Source organism: Vanellus vanellus (genome assembly GCF_965231255.1).
Source record: "Vanellus vanellus genome assembly, chromosome: 1".
NCBI lineage: Eukaryota > Metazoa > Chordata > Aves > Charadriiformes > Charadriidae > Vanellus > Vanellus vanellus.
In genome coordinates this window covers 214,036,792-214,058,806 of record NC_138905.1, presented here as the reverse complement: position 1 = coordinate 214,058,806, position 22,015 = coordinate 214,036,792, and the positions used below count along the sequence as shown (strand labels likewise).

Here is a 22,015-nt window from a genome sequence, read left to right as displayed (position 1 = left end):
CCTGTTAGGATTGGGAGGAAGAATCCTCACTGGCCAGTGCTGAATTTGTAAGTGACAATCTGACGTCTGTTAGCCACGTCGCTGGTATGTTTGATGCTCTGAGAAGTGCTAAAAGGGCACGGAGTTAAATTTCGGCTGATTTGGACTGGTCATTATCTCATACAGTACAGATATTTTTAATAACTGTTAGTGTTAGTCCTGCTGTGTTATTTCTTTGTATTTATGGCTCTGGCAGAGCTGTTAAAAAATGAAAAATAAACCGAAAAATATTGTAGGTGTTACTGGTGTGCTATGTGTTTTCACATGCAAAGAAAATATTACAGAATCACAGAATAGTCGGGGTTGGAAGGGACCTCTGGAGATCATCTAGTCCAACCCCCCTGTCAGAGCAGGGTCACCTACAGCAGTAGCACAGGATGGCGTCCAGGCGGGTTTTGAATGTCTCCAGAGTGGGAGACTCCACAACCTCTCTGGGCAGCCTGTGCCAGTGCTCCACTACTCTCAAAGTGAAGAAGTTCCTCCTCATGTTAAGATGGAACTTCCTATGTTCAAGCTTGTGCCCATTACCCCTTGTCCTATCAATGGGCACCACTGAAAAAAGACTCCTCCCATCCCTCTGGCACCCTCCCTTTAAGTATTTGAAAGCATTAATAAGATCCTCCCTCATTCTTCTTTTCTCTAGACTAAAGAGACTCAAGTTCCTCAGTCTTTCCTCATATGAAAGATGTTCTAATCCCCTAATCATCTTCGTAGCCCTTTGCTGGACCTTCTCCAGCAGATCCTTGTCTTTCTTCAACTGGGGAGCCCAGAACTGGACGCAGTACTCCAGATGTGGCCTCACCACGGCAGAGTAGAGGGGGAGGATGACCTCCCTCGACCTGCTGGCCACACTCTTTTTGATGCACCCCAGGATGTGACTGGCCGCCTTGGCCACCAGGTCACCTTGCTGGCTCCTGGTCATCCTGTTGTCCACCAGGACTCCCAGGTCCCTTTCCACAGAGCTGCTCTCCAGGAGGTCAGCCCCCAACCTCTACTGATGCGTGGGGTTATTCCTCCCCAGATGCAGTACCCTACATTTACCCTTGTTGAATTTCATTAGGTTCCTCTCTGCCCAACTCTCCAGCCTGTCCAGGTCACACTGTAAAGCAGCACAGCCTTCTGGCCTGTCAGCCACTCCTCCCAGTTTAGTGTCATCAGCAAACTTGCTGATGGTACACTCTATCCCTTCATCCAGATCATCGATGAATATATTGACCAGGACTGGACCCAGTACTGACCCTTGAGGGACACCACTTGTTACTGACCTCCAACTAGACTCTGCACCACTAACCACAACCCTCTGAGCTCTATCTGTCAGCCAGTTCTCAATCCACCCCACTGTCCATTCATCTAGCCCGCACCTCCTAAGCTTGCATGTGAGGATGATGTGGGAGACAGTGTCGAAAGCCTTGCCAAAGTCAAGCAAACAAGGAAAGTACTCCCTTTTCCTCGAGAAATATACACAATTCATTACAATGTACATTTTTCTAATTCCTTTTGATTATTTGGCTGTGACTTCAACATTTTAATTACTCTTTGTGTATATATTATTGTAATAACTATGGCTGTAATAAGTAAGTTTCTAACAGGTGCACTCGCACAAGTATATTTAAAAGAACATAATTTTCTTTAGTTTCACCTTTTTTACAGCTTCTGTTAAAGAAAAATGTGCAATTCTTTTGTCACAGAATTTAGTTTTGTAATGTTGGGCATTAAAAGTTGTATTAATGTCTCCTCAAAAATACAGATACGACTCGGTTACGTTAATTTTGTTAAGCTTCCTAAGGAAGTCCCTACATGCATTTTACTGACCTTTGTACGGGGTTGTTTTACCAGTGTACTCTTTGATTACTCTTATAGGTGTTGTTTCAAATTGTTGATGAGAAGCAATTTTATTTGTTTGTAACTTTGAAAAATGAATATTTTGCTTACTTCTTTTGGCTTCTGTTCGTAACTCAAAGTTACAGTCTCCTGTCATTTTTTTTTTTCAACATCTATTAAATGTTATCAACAAGAACTGAGCGTATAGTAGAGGAGGAGGTATGTGGCTTCGACTGAAAGACATAGTACTACCTTGTTCTAGAAGCACTGAGACTGCATGAAGGCAAGGAAGTAACTGAATCTACTTGTTAAAATTGTTATGAATGAAGCTGTTGAAAAGTGATTTGAGGCTTGGCTGAGGCCAGCCTATTACTGGAAGTCTGATTAGATCAGTTGTACCTTACTGATTTCTAAGACAAAGGAGTCTGATAGCTCAGTGAAGAACTTGTATTTAAGACCTCCGAGATTACTCTCAAGGAAAAGAATGATGTTCTCAAGTGTTTTGTCAGTGTGCTCATGTTTCAAAACCATTTAAGTTGTGTTTTGCTAATTAGCTAACTGGCAAACTTCAGTTTGTTGGACTCTTCAAAAAACGATGTATTAGTGAGTTTCAAGAACTATAGCTAAAGCTTTAAGAAGGGCCACAATTACAGTTTTAATGGAATTAATTGTCTTACTGCCTGGCTAACTTTTTTTTTTTCCTTGCCCTTTGTAAGTAATTAGGCCAAAAAAAGTTTAACTACAGCCACCTAAAAGTTCTGTGGCAGTTCTGAAGGGACCCTTCTGGGATTGCCCCCTGCTCCCCCTTAGGCTGCATTAATGTTTACATACTGGCTGTTAACATTATAGCGGCGCCTGTCTCGTCGCTACAGTTAAGACTGTGTCACTGATGGTATTATAAAACTTGAGATTTAGGGCTTTTATAATTTGGTTGTAAAATCTTGCTCTGGGCAACTATTGGCAACATGTTTTCAGTTGAAAACTTTGGGTGTTTCTCACCAAAAAAAAAAAAATCAGTATACTGGACTCTCAGAAAAATATTTGAAGCATGTGTGTTTAAAAAGTTATATAGTTCAACAGTGCAGGTTATAGAGAACATCTATATAGATACATATATTTAGTGTTCTTGGAAACAAAAGTATTACTATGAATTGCTTAGAAAAGTGGCAGAAACATTTGTGTAAGAACAATGTGGAATTTTTAGACTGTGTGTTTATTCTTCTGATGAAGCATTCAGTTGTTGTTTGGGTTATTTGCTTGCCATAAATGCCATTAGTCTAAATACATTGTAAAGGAAGAATAGGACAGCACAGTAATTGTAAAAAGTGTTTTTGTAAGTTTGTCCATTCAAATGCAAATTTGTTGATATATATTTCTGTATCTTGGTATAATATATTTAGGCTTGACAATTTCCTTTCTCAAAATGTTTTACACTTATTCAGTTTGACACTGTATTTTAGAGAAACCTATAAATCACCGGTATGGGGGTGCGTGGGTGATCAAAACAAGTAAAAAAACTGTTAAACACAGCAAGTGTTTTTGCAAGCTTTAGTCTTGCTACAGGTAAGAAATTGAGAGAGCAAGCTACATTGAGGGATGTTTTTTTGTGTTGTAGCGAAAAAAAGCCTCAAATTTGGATCACTCACACGAGTATTTTGTGGTGTAATCTGGTAAGGAGAGCTAGCAGGGAAACAAATTCTTTTGGAGTTTTACTCCTCTAGAGTCGTCATTACTGGGAAATACGGAGCCAAGCCTAGAAGTGGATGGGAACGCTTTTTGTTTCTAAACCAAAATATGTTAAAATCCATTGCACTTCAGCAACTTCCATGGTGAGGGCCAATGTTTGAGAGATCCGTGTTTTCATAGTAACAGCATGTAAACATTTGAACATGTTTTGCTGCATGCTTTGAGGGCTGCTACTGCTATAGGGATCAGAGGGAGGGAAAACACTGATCATTCAAGGTTGCCTGGGAGCGCGGGGGTTGATCTGGAAGATGCTGATTGTGGGAAAATAGTGAATGGCAGGTAGCTCTGGAGGGGCATCTCAGCAGTGCCTTTCATGGAAAGTAGCATCTTTTGCTGACTTGGGATCTTAGTGGGAGCTCTAAGAGCTGGGAGCTCTTGCCCAGTGCAGGGCTAAAGTATTTCTAATCAATGACTTACAGTAATTTGACTTTCTGAGAAATGGGATCACCTGGTTTATGCTGTGTTTGTCCTGACACACTCAGTCTCCAGTTTGGAAAAAAACACCAATATCCTGATATTTTTACACTAGAAAGATTGATGATCTCTGTAGGGTATATCCCTGACAATCATAACTTTGTTGATATTTTCAAAGAGATTTATAGTTTTCACTTATTGTTATAGCATTACAAATTAATTCTAGAAAAAATTCCTGAAGCTGATTTGACTGTGTTCAGTTAAATCAATATTAATGAAGTCAGTTTTTAGGAACTACCTTTTATAAGCACAGGAGCAGGCAATTCCAGTAAGTTGTAAGTCAAGCAAGCAGGGCAGAAGACCAGCTTGGCTGAACAGGGAACTCCTTGTGGAGCTCAAGAGGAAGAAGAAATCATGTCATCTCTGGAAGAGAAGTCAGGCTTCGTGGGGAGATGAGAGCTGTGGTTTGCATGTGCAGGGAGAAAACACGAGAGGCCAAAAGCTCAATTAGAGTTGAAACTGGCCAGGGTTGTGTCTGACAACAGGAATGGCTTTTTAAAGTATGTCAATAGCAAAAGGAGATCTAAAGATAACATTGGACCAGTATTCCTTGAAGATGGTCACCTAACAGGGATGAAGAAAAAGTGGAGGCATTCAATGTTTTTTTTGCTTCAGTCTTTAATAATACCTATCGAGCTTGGCCTGCCTGGTCCCCTGAGTCAGAGGAGCATGAGTGTGGGAACAGTGACTTTCCATTTGGGGACACTGAAATTGTAAGGGACCAGCTGTATGAGCTGAATGTTCACAAATCCATGGGGGCTGATGGCATTCATCCCTGTACTGAAGGAGCTAGCAGGACTCCTCTCCATCGTCTGCCAAAGGTCTGGGGAGTCTGGGGAGGTCCCTGCTGACTGGGAGCTAGCTAGTGTCGTTCCAGTTTACAAGAAGAGCATGAGGGAAGATCGAGGAAACTACAGACCTGTTAGTCTAACCTCGGTTCTTGGAAGGATGTCCTCCGTGGGTCATAAAAAGGTGCTGCATTACTAGCAAGGTGTGAACTATGTGCTCCGTTTTGTAAAAGCAGCTGCAGTTACATTTGCTGCATTTAAATGAACTGTGGAAACCATTATTTTGTTTATGTAAGAGAGATCCTCTCTCCCATACTGTGCTCTTAATTACTCCTACAATCAGTCTATCCTTCACCCCTGCCCTTTACTCCTCATGATTCTCTGCATCCACATAGTATGTAAGTATAATCCCTATACTTCTGCATGCCTTTTGGAAAAGAAGCGGTTACCATCAACGCTTTGACTTTTCTAACCATCTGAAATGTGTGTTTCTATTTCATGCTGGTCATCTCTTCCCAGTCAGTTGAGTGAATTGCCATTATGTGTCTCAGTTACAAAGGCAGTCTAGATAACTGTCTTAAGCTAGATTTCGTCCACTTCAGACGGGAAAAGTTTGGCAGAGATGGATCCTGTAGTTGTGAACAAAGCAATAAGGATCCTTGGGGATCAGTGATTCCAGTCCTATACAAGTGGTGTCCCCCAGGGCTTGGTGCTGGCGCCGGTTCTCTTTAATATCTTTATCAATGATCTGGATGAGGGCATCGAGTGCACCCTCAGTAAGTTCGCAGATGACACTAAGCTAGGCGGGCGTGTTGATCTGCTTGAGGGTGGGATGGCTCTGCAGAGGGATCTGGACAGGCTGGACCGATGGGCCGAGGCCAATGGTATGAGGTTCAACAAGGCCAAGTGCCGGGTCCTGCACTTGGGTCACAGCAACCCCATGCAGCGCTACAGGGTTGGGGCGGAGTGGCTGGAAAGCTGCCTGGCAGAAAAGGACCTGGGGGTGTTGGTGGACGATGGGCTGAATGCCCAGGTGGCTAAGAAGGCCAGAGGCATCCTGGCTAGTATCAGGAATAGTGTGGCCAGTAGGAATGGGGCAGTGATCGTCCCCCTGTACTCGGCACTGGTGAGACCCCACCTCGAGTACTGTGTTCAGTTTTGGGCCCCTCACTACAAGAAAGACATTGAGGCGCTGGAGCGTGTCCAGAGAAGGGCTACAAAGCTGGTGAGGGGTCTGGAGCACAGGTCTTCTGAGGAGCGGCTGAGGGAACTGGGGTTGTTCAGCCTGGAGAAGAGGAGGCTGAGGGGAGGCCTTATTGCTCTCTACAACTACCTGAAAGGAGGTCGTAGAGAGGTGGGGGCTGACCTCTTCCCCCTGGTGACAAGTGATAGGACAAGAGGAAATGGTTCAAGTTATGTCAGGGGAGGTTTAGATTGGATATTAGGAAACATTTTTTCACTGAAAGGGTTATTAAACATTGGGACAGGCTGCCCTGGGAGGTGGTGGATTTGCCATCCCTGGAGGTGTTTAAAAGAAGGGTAGATGTGGTACTTGGGGACATGGTTTAGAAGTGATTCTGTCAGGTTAGGTTAATGGTTGGACTTGATGATCTTAAAGGTCCCTTCCAATGTCAATGATTCTATGTCTGCAGAAATGTTCAGCAACCGAGTTTCAGGAATTTTCAGCCTGCAGCGTTCAAGTGTTGGAAAAATTTGGTCCAGCTGCTTGTGGGGTCCTTGAAGCCTTACACACGATGGAAGAACAGGAGAGCAGCTACAGCTTTACAGTTGACAATCCATTTTCTGGGATAACATAGAGTAAGAATACTGGAAGATCCTGTGTAAAATATGTAACTGTGATTCCGGAGCTGCTGGAAAATATGTTGTAGACATCTATGTGTGTCTGTACAGACTGGGTTTATTTTCTCTTAGCGCTGTTACTGTCAGGGCTGAGCTGGATCACGCAGGACTATTTAGTTGCATTTGGTCAATCGTCTCCTTTTCCCCAAGTTTCAGGAGGATTTACCAGCTTAGGCACAGCACCAGCCATGAGGTTACTTCATGAACAATAATGTAAGGACATTCCAGGCAGCACCCGTTAAGCTCTGGACTACCTCTGTCGGTTCACGTGGGGCCAGCCTGGGTGGACAAAGGGCAGTGCTAAGGTCAAGCTATGAGCTCTGATGGAGCCCCGGTGACTGTGTAGCTAGCTCTTCCTGTGCTGCTCCAGGAGTAACCGAGGCTTGGTTATAGTTAAAGTTTAATTTTGTTTTATTATTCTAAGGACCCCTTTTGGCAAACCTGTTTTTGAAATGTTCACTTTGTAGGCTGAAAACTAAGTGATTTAGTCATCTTGGTATAATTTTGTATTCTGTTTTTCATCATTAACTCCCCACCCCTCAAAAAAAAACATAGAAAACTTACAGTTCTGTTGAAATGTCTACAGATAAAATGTTAAAATTCAGAATGCTGCTGAACGTTGGACTATTCTGCAAGTCTGACTTGGATTCAAATGGCACAAACAGTGGATTAATTAATCGGTTCTGTCTACTCAGCAGTAGCATCCAGGAGACACTCATTTGCACTTCCTTGGTTTGAGTAAACACTTAATCCATCTTCTGTGTCTGAATGCTTGCATGTAACGTGCAGCTCCCAGAGGGGGAATAATAAATATTCTGCCGGTATAGAATAAACCTCAGATGCTGCCTAGGAGAGCTGGCTATAGTGCTGGCTGATGTGGCAATGAAAAGCTTGACGTATACCTGTTGAGATAACATTCGTGCCTGCCGTGCCTCTGGTATAATGGCTGAGAGCCCTTGAGGGAACTGTTCTGTGATGTGTTCCTCAGGTCTGCTTGTAGGAGATAGTGCAGATGAGAGGAGCTTAAATCTTTGTTTCGATAGGAGCCCTCTGTAAATGCAGTGGCTCTTTCTTGTAGCCCCATTGCTCCCAAGGAATTAATGCTGTCGGCTCCTGCAGCAGGAAAAGTGCGGAGGTAGAAGCCCAGAATGGTAATGATTTGCTATATTTAACCATGCAAGGGTTTTCTGTGGTGAAGATTACAGCAGTGTACTGTGGTTAAACATCTTGCTTCCCCTTCCTGCCCTTGCCACACCACACCACAGCACAGGAGAGAAAATGGCACATTTCTATTCCCTTTAGTAAGTCCTATGGATTGTGTAGTGTTTCTTTATTCAGATGACCTCCACTCCAGATTGAAATTTTTTGATAAAGTAAGCGTATGCCATTAAAACCTTTCATAAAGATGGTCTGTCTTAAAAGCAGGAACGACAGAGTCCATGGCATTAAAGGCAAGCATAAAACAGATCTCACAAATTTGGGCCAGCACCTGTCATTGCAATCAAACTGCTCCAACTTCAGTGAAAGACTGAAACAATATGGGCTGTCTGGTAGTACAACACTATTTTGTCTACTTAAAGGAATTTGTATGTGCTCCGTCTTGCTTCATCAGTGATAAATTTTTCCTTTTAAGCTCTTCTTCAGTGTCTGTTATTAATTCCTCATGAGCAATGGACTGAGGAACTAGCAAAAATGTTCTAATATCAACCGTTGGCTTTTTGGGTCTTCGAGCTTAAGGTTAGAAAATAGTAGGTTCAAACTGGACTTGGCAATAGCTCCTTTCTGTCTTTCATAGAATGTTTAGAGTTGGAAAGGACCTTAAATATCATCGAGTTCCAACCCCCTGCCATGGGCAGGGACACCTCCCACCAGCCCAGGTTGCTCCAAGCCCCATCCAGCCTGGCCTTGAACACCTCCAGGGATGGGGCAGCCACAGCCTCTCTGGGCAACCTGTGCCTCACCACCCTCAGAGTGAAGGAATTGGTGGGTGAAATGTCACATTGATGTCTGTTTGGAGTATCTGGCACATTTCATCATTGAATGCTGATGTCCTGCCAGAAATTGAATTCTCAGGCAATAGGGATGTGTTGAAAGGACTCTCAGTGAAGCTTTTAGTATGGCTTGCCTACCTTTCTGGAGAAGGTTTACATTGGCTTCTGACAGTGCTCTTCCTTGTGACCCCTCGTGTTCCAGGCCCTTACGGATGTAGGGACACTCTTAACAGCGTTAATCTGTCTTCTGTACAACTAAGTTATAGTTCTTAACTGGATTTGAAGCCTGTTTTTAATAATATACTGTCATTGGGGTTCTAAAGAGGAAAAAAATGCAATTGGGGCTGTATGTTGGCAAGTCTTAACGCCATACCCTCCTTCTGTTGGAGCTGCTAGTTTGACTGACTTGAAAAAGAGCATCAGACTGCTTAAGTCTTTTGAAATAGATGCAAAAAACGATGATTTGAGTGGCTTATCAACAAAACCTGTATTGCGGAATGGACTGTCTTAAACTGGGCACAGAATATGACTTGGGGAGGGACAGGCGGCTGTTTCAGGGGACTTCTTGGGAAGCCTCTGGAGCTGCTTCTCACGGAGCTGCTTCTCACCGAGCTGCTGTGGGCTGGACTGGGCTGTGCAGGTAGGGTGTGGGTGAGTGGTTCTTAACCTGAGAAGTGCTGGAGGGTCGAGGTGGATGAGAACAGGTGAAATTCTGGATGGATTTCCACTGGTGTTGGGACAGCCCCAAGCTGTCAGCTAGAGTAGTAGCCTTGTATGAGAATTTTCTTCTCCTTCTTCCTGTCCTTCTCACCCAAAATCCACTATGTGTGTCCAAGGCCAGTGAGTTTTGCCCATCTCTGCAACTCAGATTTCTGTGGTCTGTCTTGCACTTCTTCCTAATTTTTATGAACAGTTCTGTCCACTATGTCCTGTTTTTGGTATGAAACAGTAGTGATCGCCAGCAAACTATGTAGAAGAGGTGACCTGCTGCTGCTCGCCATCCCCAAAGCAGTTTTGCTCAAAAAGAGAGTATTTGCTTTTGTGCCCTGTGCGCGTACCTTCGAGACAGAGTGGCTGAGCAGCACATGTTGTATCCCGACTGAGAAGGTGCCCAGAAAAGAACTGAGTGGGTTTTTTCTGATTGATGGAGCTGATTAAAAAACAATTCTGTGTTACTGTTAACAGTCCAAAGAAATTGTTATTTGGGGCCTTACTTAACACCAGATATGCCTTCTAGACCAAGAATGTTAATAATTTAAAAAATTGCTGGAAATCCTTCATTTCTTTTCCTGAAGTTTGATTAATTTGTTATTCTTCTGTTATCTACTAGTCAATCCTTTTATGAAACTAATAAGCTTTTTGGAATCTGATTTTTATCTCTTCATGGAATCTTGTGGGGTTAAGTCACACTTTAATTAAGAGGTTTTTTCCCCTCTGTAGGTCAGCCTTTGTTTTCACTCTGTTGGCTCTGTGGACACCATAGAGAAACTAGGAGAGGAGGAAGAGGGAGGGGATGTTGAAAGAAAATCTGTATAAAATAAAGGATAAAACAGTTAAAAAATTAAACCATAGATGTTATCTTGTGTTGCACTGGCTGAAAACTCTGTAAGAATTATTGGTACTAATTTAATGGGAATGTAATGCTGTAGATATATTTTCTTTTTGGCTTCTCTCCCTTTCCAGTTTTCTCATACTCTTTCTTTGGCATGCGTTCAAATCATAGAATATGTTGAGTTTATTTTCTTTCCTTTTAAGAACAACAAATTCTGAGTATTTGCAAGAAACTATTTTACTGAACGTATAATGTGCTCAGAGCAAGTATTACTGATTTGCAGTTTTGAGCAACTTCAGTTTCCCCAACCTTTAAAGTGTCCATTTCGTACTTCGAACAACCCAAAATTTGGAAATAGAAAATGCCTTTAAAAAAACCCAGTGGGTCGTGGGACCTTAAACTGTATGTTTTGACAGGAAGTTATGTGTCTGAACATTATCTTCGTGTGAAAGACTTGCTACTGGTATTTACTAAGCTCAAAAAGTAATAATTTTCTTTTTTGAAAACTTATTGCTTAGGTCTGTTTTCATAATTTTCGACATTATTTTGAAAGCTTATCTGTTCCTGCTGATTTTAAGTGAACTTTTGCACCAGGATTTTGCTGCTGGCCTCCAGCTGTCAGTAGGAAATTGGTGGGTGTGAGAGATTAACGATACCCTAAACATAATCTGTAGTACTTGTGTTATTACAGGGATGCAATCGCAACTCCAGATCTATAGTTGGTTAGCTTGTGGTGTCAAGCTGCTGTAGAGCAGAAAAGAAAACCCTTCTTGATATTGACCTTTTTCTTTTCAGGGGAAACCTGTGATTTGTGTGTTTGATTTAATTCTGCAGGTTATAAAGTGGTGTGTTTTACAGTGTGCAGGGGGAGGGAAGCTGGGGGTAGGAATTCTTCCTGTTTTTGCAGACCACAAATCCTGTCTGGGGAGCCATTACAAACTATTATGTTAGCTTCTTAGTTTAGGTTCAGAAATTAAAGCCAGAGTTAACTCTTTCTTTCTTTCTTTTTTTTTTTTTTAAAAAAAAGGGCAAACATTATCAAATTTTACTATAGCACGTCAGTGCACTGTAAGTTATGTGCTCTTCACCTTTGTTTTTTACAATCCACCCCATATATACATTTGAATCCACTGATTCCTTTGAAAGTAGTTATTTGTGATTTCTTAGACTTGTGGAGAAACCAAAAAAAGGGTTATTACTTAAAATAAGGTGGTAACTGTCAGGATATGCAGCGGAATCAATGAACAGTGGTGTTCATGTAAAATTCAAACTTGAATTTGTAGGAAACATATAAAAATGTATTTTTTCATAAATTCACTATGTTAAAGCCACACATGGTTCAGAGCTCGTCAAATAGGTCACAAGAAAAGGTAAGTTTAACTTGTTTCATTCTAGTACCTATTTATTCTCAGGTCAGCCTTGTTGATTTGACAACACTAAGAATTTTTTTGGAAAAGCAAATAGTAGGAACATGACGTTTTGGACTGGGGATAAAGTCAGAAAGCTTTATAGAAAAGCTAAAACTATTCTTGTCTTAGCAGTGAGTTGGATATTTTTATTTTGTGGGATTTTGCCCCCCAACTGCTTAAATTTGCTATATACATGGAGAAACATATTCCGTCAGTGAGGCTGTTTGATCAGAGAACATGTTCCGTTAATTGCATGCATAAAGATGCTTTATCCATCTTCAGGCTGCTTGTAGCCACCGCTACTCCTGACTGCTGCTGTGCGCTGGGTTACCCGAGCAGCAGCAGGGGCTGGGGCCTGGGTGTATGTACCTCACAGAATCACAGAGTTTTCAGAGTTGGAAGGGACCTCTAGAGATCATCTAGTCCAACTCCCCTGCCAAAGCAGGATTGCCTGGAGCACATTACTCAGGACTGCATCCAGGCAGGTCTTGAAAATCTCCAGGGAAGGGGATTCCACACCCTCCCTGGGCAGCCTGTGCCAGTGCTCTGTCACCCTCACCGTAAAGAAGTTTTTCCGTGTATTTGAACGGAACTTCCTGTGTTCTAACTTGTGCCCATTGCCCCTCGTCCTGTCACTTGGAACCAATGAAAAGAGCCTGGCTCCATCCTCCTTCAACCCACCCTTTAGATACTTGTACGCCATAATAAGGTCTCCCCTCAGCCTTCTCTTCTCCAGGCCAAAGAGTCCCAGCTCTCTCAGCCTTTCCTCATAAGGCAGATGCTCCAAGCCCTTCATCATCTTAGTTGCTCTTCGCTGGACTCGCTCCAGCAGTTCCCTGTCCCTCTTGAACTGGGGAGCCCAAAACTGGACACAGTATTCCAGTTGTGGCCTCACCAGTGCCGAGTAGAGGGGGAGAATGACCTCCCTCGACCTACTGGCCACACTCTTCCCTATGCAGCCCAGGATTCCACTGGCCTTTTTGGCGACAAGGGCACATTGCTGGGCCATGGATAATTTACTGTCTACCAGGACCCCCAGATCCTTCTCCTCCGAGCTACTTCCCAGCAGGTCCGCCCCTAACCTATACTGGTGCTTTGCATTCTTCCTCCCCAGGTGCAGGACCTTGCACTTGCTTTTGTTGAACCTTGTTGAACCTACTTGCCCCGGTGCGTACCTCGCCCTGTGGTATGAATTCGCTGGCTTTCTGTTACAGCTTGAACGTAGAGCTATTCTCACTGAAAGAGGTGCCTGTTTAGTCAATTTATGTGAATTTTGTACACAGTGGTATTCGTCGTGCTGTAGTTATTTCCTGTTATTTCTGACTTGGTCACTTTTTTCCCCCTTTAGTTTTCAGCCAGAAAAAAAGATGTGATCATAAAACTCCACGACTGGTAAAAAATGCCATTATAGTAGTTAAAATATGTTTAATTAATTGCAGCGAATGTTTAGATTTCAGGATGTCTACTTGGAAAGGTTTGTGGTCTAACTGGAACAAGGCAATAGAGAAAACAATGCTTTAAACTTTGCACTGCCAAAAAAAGTTCTTGATGAGAAAACCACAGGGACTGGAGTGCTGCGTATTAGACATATAAGATGGACAGGACAAGGCAAACTGTGTGAAAGAAACAAGTATTCAAAAGGAGGAATGAATGTTGAAAGAGAAATAGCTTAAAAATGAGAGGCGCCTACCTCATTTCTGTTTAGAAAAAGAGAAGGTGTTTGCTTTCTGTTGGAAATTTTCTTTGAGTCCTGCTGTGGTTGCAATAATTAATTTATGGTAAAATTGCCGTGAGCACAAGCATGTTCTCAGGATTCATCCCACCTTCAGGCAAGGCCTGTTTTTTTTTTTTTTTCTTTTTTTTTTTTTTTTTTTTTAGCTTAGCAACAGCTCTATATTTAAGGAAAACCATAAACATATTGCAGGAAAACCATAAATAAGAAAAGAGAACTGGCAGTGAGTTTCGTAGGAAAAAACATCTTGGTTGTATTTTAAAAATTGGTATTTTGTATGATTTGCTATTATATGAAGCAAAAGCTCATGCTACTTCTGAAAGTAAAGTTATTCTTTTGAATTTTGTAATGTGTCAAACTAAGCAAGAAAACATTCTTTAGGAAACTGTTCTACAAACAATATGTTGGCATGCAGATTTGGACAGTTGTCAGTGCTTCTAGGGGCACGAATAGGATTTTTAACTCGTGTGTAAGGGGTATTGGACTTTGGCCTACATCAAACACGTTTTCCAGGATTTACAACACTTACATGAAAATATAAATACCTTGCTCACAGGCAGATGCATTCAGAGTCTGAGAATGGTTTTTAGTGATTTCTTTGACTTTTAAATACTATTGAGTAAACAAGGAATAGGAAAACTTCAATCTGCTTTTTATTTCACGTATTTTCATTTTAAGTCCTTGAAGATGGGTTCCGAAAAATTGGGACAGTTTCAGTAAAGAGCCATGAGTATGACTGAAATCTTGGGGAACATTGTGGAAACACTGAAGGAGCTCAGTTTTTGTTTAAGAAATGGTATGTGGGGGACTTGGTTGGACTCTGTTACAGTGGAGGTAAAGATGTAACCACTTTCAGTGACTGGACTGATTCTTGCCTAAAGTAGGGTACAAATTGTAAAGGTAAGTAACATTAGAATAATTTATCAGTGACTTCATTGGAAAATACTTAAAGACAAATTTGATGTTTTTGAAGAAGAGGCTAATTCATTAAAGAAAAGTTTGTGTTTTATAGTAGTTAGGAAGCCAGATCATTTGTCACTGTAACCTCTTCTGATTGTATAATCTGTGCAAAAAATTATGTATGATATTCTGAAGTTGCTTTCCACTGTTTTCGTTTTTTTTTTTTTTCTATAAAATGATAGAATTGTTAGATGAGCATTGGGAAGTTGATTAGTGGAGCTTCCTGCTTGGAGCAGGACCAGCACTGAGCTGGGACCGGTTTGGTTAGGGAATTGTCCCGTCAGCCTTGCAAACCTCTGAGGGCAGCGGTCCGACAGCCCCTCTGGGTCCCTGTTCCAGGGCTCGGCTGTCTTCGTGCAGAAAATGCTGTTTCCTCAGGTCCTGTCAACATCTCCCCGGCCGAGCTCATGGTCCTTCCCGGCGGGGGGTCGAGGCCTGTTTTGTATTGAACACCAAAATGGGGCGCAGTACTCTGTGTGGTGTAGCGAGTGCCAAATCACGGGGATTAATCATTTCCCTTGACCTCCTACCTACACTTCTGGTAATACAGCCCAGTACACTGCTAGGCTTCCTTGCTATTTTTAACCTATAGCTTTTTGGTTTTTTTAACAGTTATTTTAGACTCTTTCCTCTGGGCAGTGCAATCGCAAAAATATGTGGTTCTCTGCTGAGGTTTATAGGCCATAGTTTAAGAGCTATTGCTGTTAGAATTTGGCCTGAACATTACCAAGTTGTCCAAAAAGCAAATTTTATCAAGTGAAACTTTTCTTTGAGGAAGGTATAAATGAACAAGAGAATTATCTTCTGGAAGCCCGCGCTCTGTTGTAATTTAAACATCAAAAGTGGAATCCACAAGATTGGAATTGTTCAGTCACAGACTTGTGCTGAATAACTAAACTCTGAGCCATTGCCTGCTCAGTTCTCTAACAAGCGTATGAGAAAATTCACGTGCAAGTGTGAACCGGGGAAAAAATAAAGGAGAAACAAAACTAAAAGTATGCTAAACTACTGCTTTTCGGTATTTAAATTAAAGGGTAGATAAACAATGTGATTGCTTTTGTGCAATTCTCTTCCAGTAAAAGATACCAGTCTTACTAAAACATTTTCAGAACGGTTTTTCTTCAGTTCTTTGATTTAACACAACAGACTGGCAGGATGGACCAGGATGTGCCATCCCATCTCTTGTCCCACAGGTGCAGCTCTCTTGGCTGCTGACTTACATCCTTGTCCTAGTTCAGCCTTGGTCTGCTGCGCGAGAGTTTTGCTCCTGGCTTGTCTTTTACCTTCCCGAATTAAAGATCTCATATGTGATTAGAAACAGGGCAGGGTATGGGAGATACTGTCAATTGAAGAGGTGAGAGGGAGGCAGTGGGAAGCCAAAATGAACATCTTGATGAGAGCGGCCTCTGGAAGAAAACGTCGTGCGAGAGAGACGATGGAGCTGGAAGGGGCGGTAGGGAGTTGTGTGCATCTCTTTGGGCTTTCCCACGGTGACCTTGCCGGGCCATCGCGGGTGTAACTGCCTGCTGATGTTGGTGCTCCTGAGGTTAACGTTCAACACTGGTTCATGGACTTTGGGGGTGAAATGTTAGCCATTTATTAGTATCTTTAAACCTCCCCGAAGCAGGTGGTTAGACATGGCTAATTATTTTTGTTGTTTAATTATTTCCTGCTCTTGTAATACCATTTACCAATTATATTCTTCTCTTATTTACCAGCTGCAGTTTTAAGACAGTCCATGGGTTGTACCAGTGACCCTTTTGCTTGGCCTACCTCCATCTTTCTGTCCTGTTTTCCATCAGCTGTCATTGCTACAAAATAATACAACATTTTCTGAACTTCTACCCGCTTTTTAACAGTTGAGTTCAGGGTTGGGTTAAGCTTGCTGGATCCCATTTGCACAGGGCCAGGAAGAGTCCCTGTTTTTTTTTTTTTTTTTCCCCTTCTTTTTTATTTCCAGCTACATGAGGCTATTTATTTTTAAAATGGTCACAGAATTAATTTGGAGGAAGAAAACTTTCTGCTTGGAGTTAGCCAGGGCCTCGTACAGCAACAGATTGAGACGTGCTTGCCGCAGGCATTTTCAGATGATGCCATCTCGCCATCTCCTCTGTTTGCAGCTGCAGAAGTTCCTTCCTTGTGCGCATTTGTTGTCTGCACGTTTTCCCTCCTCCCGAACACCTTCTGCTGCACCGCAGCTTCTGATTTCTTTCCTTCCTCTTCTCTAGCCCCTTTTCCTTTCTTTGTCTTTGCGGTTGGCGAGTTGCATTTTACACTTAGCCAAAAGGGACCACAATAGAAACCAAAACGTTTATTAGATCAAATTCTTAGTTTTTTAATACTTCAAACAAACAAAAAGAATTCAGGGGGAGGCTAAATGACCCTGCCTGCCTGACATAGAGACTGACGGAGAGAATCCGCCAAAGAAATGATGTGCACATCCAACAGTCACGCTGTTCTGTGCACGCCGTGTATAATACAGCTGTGAAGGCACACACTGCGCTCTTAAAGCTGCGTCTGTCACTCAGTAGCTGGTGGTGGCTTCTGGCAGGTAAGTGTGTTGCTGCAGGACGTTGTTGAAGTTCTGATGTTTTCCAGCGTACTCAAAGTGTATTGAGTTACCAGATTAGTTGTCATGGGTAAATTTAATTCGGTGTTTCCGAACAGCTGAGTGTTTGGATATTTATCCTAAATTTCTAATACTATTACAGGGTTAAAAAAAAGTAAATCCAAGAAACATGAAATATCCAGTATTTTTCCCCATAAGAACAAATTAAAATAAAATTTATTGTACACAGAACTGTATTGGCTGCCAGTTTGGTAATCAGGAGGGTCAGGACACCAGTATTATTTTATCGTCTGAGCTAATTGCCTAAAAGACACGGTGCTTGTTTACTGACCAGCTTGAGAGTTCAATTAAATCTTACACGAGGTGAGTTTTTACCCCTTCCCGATCAGAAATGTCATGTAGTATTTTGATGCTTTCTTACAAGTTGTAGAGGTCTCTCTGCTTTATCGTTTACACACCTATTCCCTATCTGTTGACTTTTTGTTTCTTGTGTGCTTCATACTCGCCAAATCTGTGGATTCAGCTTTTTTTTCCTTGAGTTCCTGTGTTAGCATCTTGTTTCTAATACCACACGGAGTGGTAGTAGGCAGAGAAGGTATACAAAGAACAGATTTGTAACTCTGTTTTTTTAAAAACAAAACAAACCCCAAACTGATAACTGCTAAATAAAGTTTTGAACTTACGACAAATTTGGATCTTCCCTGTGAATAGAGAGCAACTTCTGGATGGTGCATCATCACTTCCTGCAAACTGAATGTGCTGTGAAAGCTCTGAAACTTTTGAAGTGGAATATAACTCTGTGCCTTAGATATCTGCTGTGAAAAACCTTAATCTGCATGTGTAACCTGGCAAAGTTATAAACACCTAAACATGGGTATAGAAAATACTGAATAAACTTTTTTTCGGATGGTTGAAGCCTGGAACTATGCAATAGGTATTTCTCTCTTTCCTGCTAGCTGAGAGTTTTGTTTTGCTTGCTGCTTTAACTGACGTGATAGCGAGATCTGTTCAGGTAATATGCCATTCTCTAGAATACTTGAAAACTTCAAGTCTCATGACAAAATGGAACATACAAGCTTAGGGTGGACCTTCTGTTATTCATGTAGTAGCAATATAAAAAAAAATCCTGAATGATGTGAAGACAAAGATGAGATAAGGTTATAAACTCAGTTCCATGTTGAGAAACCTTAACAGTTAGACGTGTGGTGCCTTCTAAATTATGTTCAAGTTTTGTGTGTGACAGCAGTGGGGAGAGTAAGAAAAATCCCAAATACTACAAGGCTGACAGTAAAATCAAGAAGTTAAGAAAAGCATTCCAGTAAGAAATACTGAAAATGAGTTTTCTAACCTTTGGCTGTAGTCTCTAAGCTAATCTTTGCAGAAGAGGAGGAAGGCACGAGGGCAAAGCAAACCGGCAGTGGTAAGGTTTTCCACTTTCTCAACACTGATGGTGACTTGCAAATGATGTACAGAAAATAATGGTGTGGTTTTCATCTGGACCCTACAGTGACATCCAGTACCGTCTGTACTGGAGCAGCTCACGTCTGCATAGTCAAGAGTTCGGTTTTGGTCTTGCGCTGCAGTAGCACCAGCAAAAGTGTGAGGGCATAAGCTCCAGTTTATACTTTTCCTATCTAAATAGCAGTGTGAGCTATGGGCTGAGACACAGGGACAGATCCAAAAATAGAAGGGGGAGGGGAAATAAAATTAGATAAAGGTTAGAAGAGAAAATGGTGGCTGCTGTGCCTTGGCACTGTTGGCATTGTGACTCTCAACTAGAACAGGCAGGACATAGTAGTTTGAGCCAAGATTTCGGCATCATCAGTCTCAGTAGAAAGCACTTCTCAGGATAACGTGAGCAGAAGGGCAAAGGCGCCTTCAGTTACACAGCACTGATCGCAAAACAGAAGCTTACGCGCAAGCATTTTTCTGTAAATTTGCAATTTAGCTTAGGCTTTGGCCACTGTTTGTATGCCTACATTACCAGCTTGTGTGTAGGCTTTTATTTTGTGCGAAGTGGTGTATAATTCAAGGTGCCTTGCCCCTTCATGGAGGCTTCAGGGCTCACGCAGTAGAAAGTTGCTATATATAACTTGGTTCCTGTAATTCCTCACTTCTTTGGATACTGTGCTATCAAGGTGCTATTTTTAGTTTCGTGCTTATTTTACTACAGGGTGGTCATGATTCATCCTCCATCAACAATCTGTTTTTTTAAAATCGTTTGCCTTCTTTAATTTAATTTTAATTTAAGCATTAATTTCTTAACGCTTAAAGTGTTTTTCTTCAGAGTGCAAAAAATGCTCAATTCATTCACTAATTTTATCATTTCTGTTTATAGGAGAGGTCTCCTCACAATTTACATGGCCAACCAAGTAAGTAATCCTTTATTTCAAGAATAAAGGTATGTAAGATCCACTGGAAATGTATCTTGTTTAAAATTGATGCTGAGATTCATTGCCTATTTAATGCTTCTAGGAATTTACTTTTTTTTTTTTTCCAAATTATGTGTTATTATGTAAATAAATTTATCTTAAGAGCATATTGTGACTATGGGTCTGTTGGAAGTAGCTGTAAAGCAGAGGCTGAAATGTGTTTTATTGTGCTGTGCTCAAAATTTCTTGTATCATAGTCCCAGGAAAATGGGTAGTTTTATATATCTCCTCCATAGTAGAATGGCATCTGGTACTTTTAATGTTTATTATTTTGCAGATGACCAAGTCAATACCTTATACTTTAGTTTTGTAATTAATTGTTTCTCAAACTGATGTCAAATATTGCACATGCTAACATTTTTACCACGTGATTGTATAGATTTGAATTTCTGTGTGTCATATTCCCTATAATCTCATTCCAATATGTAACAGTAGTGAATTTATCGAAATGCTGCTTTGTCCATTAATTTTTTCTAAATACGCAATACTTCTGTTACATGATCATGCTCGTTTAGAACTGATTTTATTATGCCAAAAGAACTAACTGTGGTTTTTATAAAGTTTGAATTGTGTAAAGAGTCATGGAAACTACAAAAAAGGAAACAACCAAGAGAGGCTGTGGAGTCTCCTTCTCTGGAGACGTTCAAAACCCGCCTGGACGTGATCCTGTGCAACCTGCTGTAGGTGAACCTGCTTTGGTGGGGGGGTTGGACTAGGTGATCTCTTCCAGCCTTCTAACCCCGACCATTCTGTGACTCTGTGAACATAAGAGTTGTGTTCCAGCCTTCTGTAACAATTTGCTGGAGCCTCAATAGAGTCAAGTGTAGAATTCTTTGATGGTGATGAAAAGATTAATGAGTAAAAGTGATGGACAGAGGCAATGTGTTGCAGTACAGACTGGGGTGATAAAATTGATACCTTCTCTTCCATCCTTGTAAAGCCATCGATGGTGACTCTTGTAATTCTGAAGATTTTGGGAAGGGGGGGCTTTCGGAAGGAGGTGACATCATATGTTTGCTAGCAGGGAAATATCCGGGATGCTCCTTATATGCATTTGCCGAACCCATTACAGACTTCTCTCTCAATTTCCACTGTTTAATAATTTCTTTTAGGCAGAAATTGTTTCTTGGATTATACTGTATTCATATACTGCCTGTCATTACAGACAGACTCATGAGTAGAGCTTGCAGACTTCAGAAGAGAAGAACTTAATTCTTACCATTAATTATTGTCAAGTACCGTTTTAACTTTTATAGGTGCTTGACTTGGATGGCTCATACAGTACCTTTTACAAAGAAAAGGAATCCTAAAGCTTTTTTGTAATTTCAAAAGATGAAAAATGCCTTTCTTGGAATTTAATTAATTAGATGTTCAGACCAGACCCTCAATAACACGTGGGAGCAAAGTTGGTTTCCTACAGGGATACGTTAACCTTGAAAGGTTTGACGTTTTCCTTGAATTCAAAAGAGCAACTGTGTAGAAACTCCTCATTCGGGAAACATAGGTTATAAAAATGGTTATAATTAGTGGGGCGTGTCTTCTTTCATTTGGGATGGACTTTTCAAGCGAAGGGTGAAATAGGTGTGCTTAAATAGCAGCACCTCTGCGTATCCCAGTTCTGAGAAAGCTGTCATCGTGTTCATGGCTCTTAAGCTGCCGTGGCGCGCCGTTCACGTGATGTTGGGCGGTGTTATAAGGGAAAAGCCAACTCTTGCGGTTACACTTTATTGACGCCGTTCCGTGCAGTGGATATTCTCTGCAGCATAATGGTTTGTTTTAGTCACAAATCTTTGGTGCACTCAGGACTACCAGGGTTTGCTTCGTAAACTGCCCTTGATCATAGAATCATAGAATCAGTGAGGTTGGAAGGGACCTTTAAGATCATCAAGTCCAACCATTAACCTACCCTGATAAAAACACCACCACTCCTAAACCATGTCCCTAAGCACCTCATCTACCCCTTTCTTAAACACCTCCAGGGATGGTGAATCCACCACCTCTATCGTGACATACTTGCCTTGTTAGCGAGCTCTGTAATCACTGTAAATGTTTCCTGATTTGTGTTGCTTGTCTTTGGCTTAGAACTTCGTACGCTTTGATAAGATTCACTTAGAAATTTGCTAAGCCTTTAAAACATTGATTTCTGTCATCTTTAGATTGCAAGATGCCCCGTTCCCAAGGCTGGCAAATTGTAATCATTAGTGATGGCAGCTAGATTGTGAAATTACACTGCATTTCTTGCATTCTCTAAAACTAGTGTCAGGACCTATTAAGATATTCATTGAACTAAATATATTCCTTTGTTTTGTTTCACGTTTTGCTAAACTGTGTTTAGCAGTCTGAGCAATAATAATTGAGGCTTTCTGTGTGATTCTTCATGTGTGCCTTTGCCCGGTTAGGCAGACAGGAGGTAATTGTAATTAGGTTTATTGGTTATTGTAAGCAATTATCATGACTGCAGTGAATTTTTATAGCCATATTAGGGCTTTTAAATCAGAAAATTTTGCTTCTATTGTCCTGTTGGCAATGTGTGACAACTTGTCTTGGGAGATGAATTTACTTAGTGAAAAGGGGAAAGGTGTGTTAAAGTCTTTACGTGTGGCTGCTCTTTCTCAGTTCGGTGAGTGAAATGCGGTAGAACA

General features: G+C 41.5%; 1 protein-coding gene across 1 annotated transcript in view; it reads left to right on the top strand.

Annotated features, from left to right (window-relative positions):
• The window catches only part of TMEM135 (transmembrane protein 135), a gene marked incomplete at its 5' end in the record, with an annotated part of 202,461 nt that overhangs the window by 25,347 nt on the left and 155,099 nt on the right, over positions 1-22,015 (top strand). Inside the window, one exon of the mRNA XM_082492135.1 lies at positions 19,280-19,313. Within this exon, the coding sequence (XP_082348261.1) occupies positions 19,280-19,313 (34 nt within the window). The remainder of the gene's footprint in view (positions 1-19,279; positions 19,314-22,015) is intronic.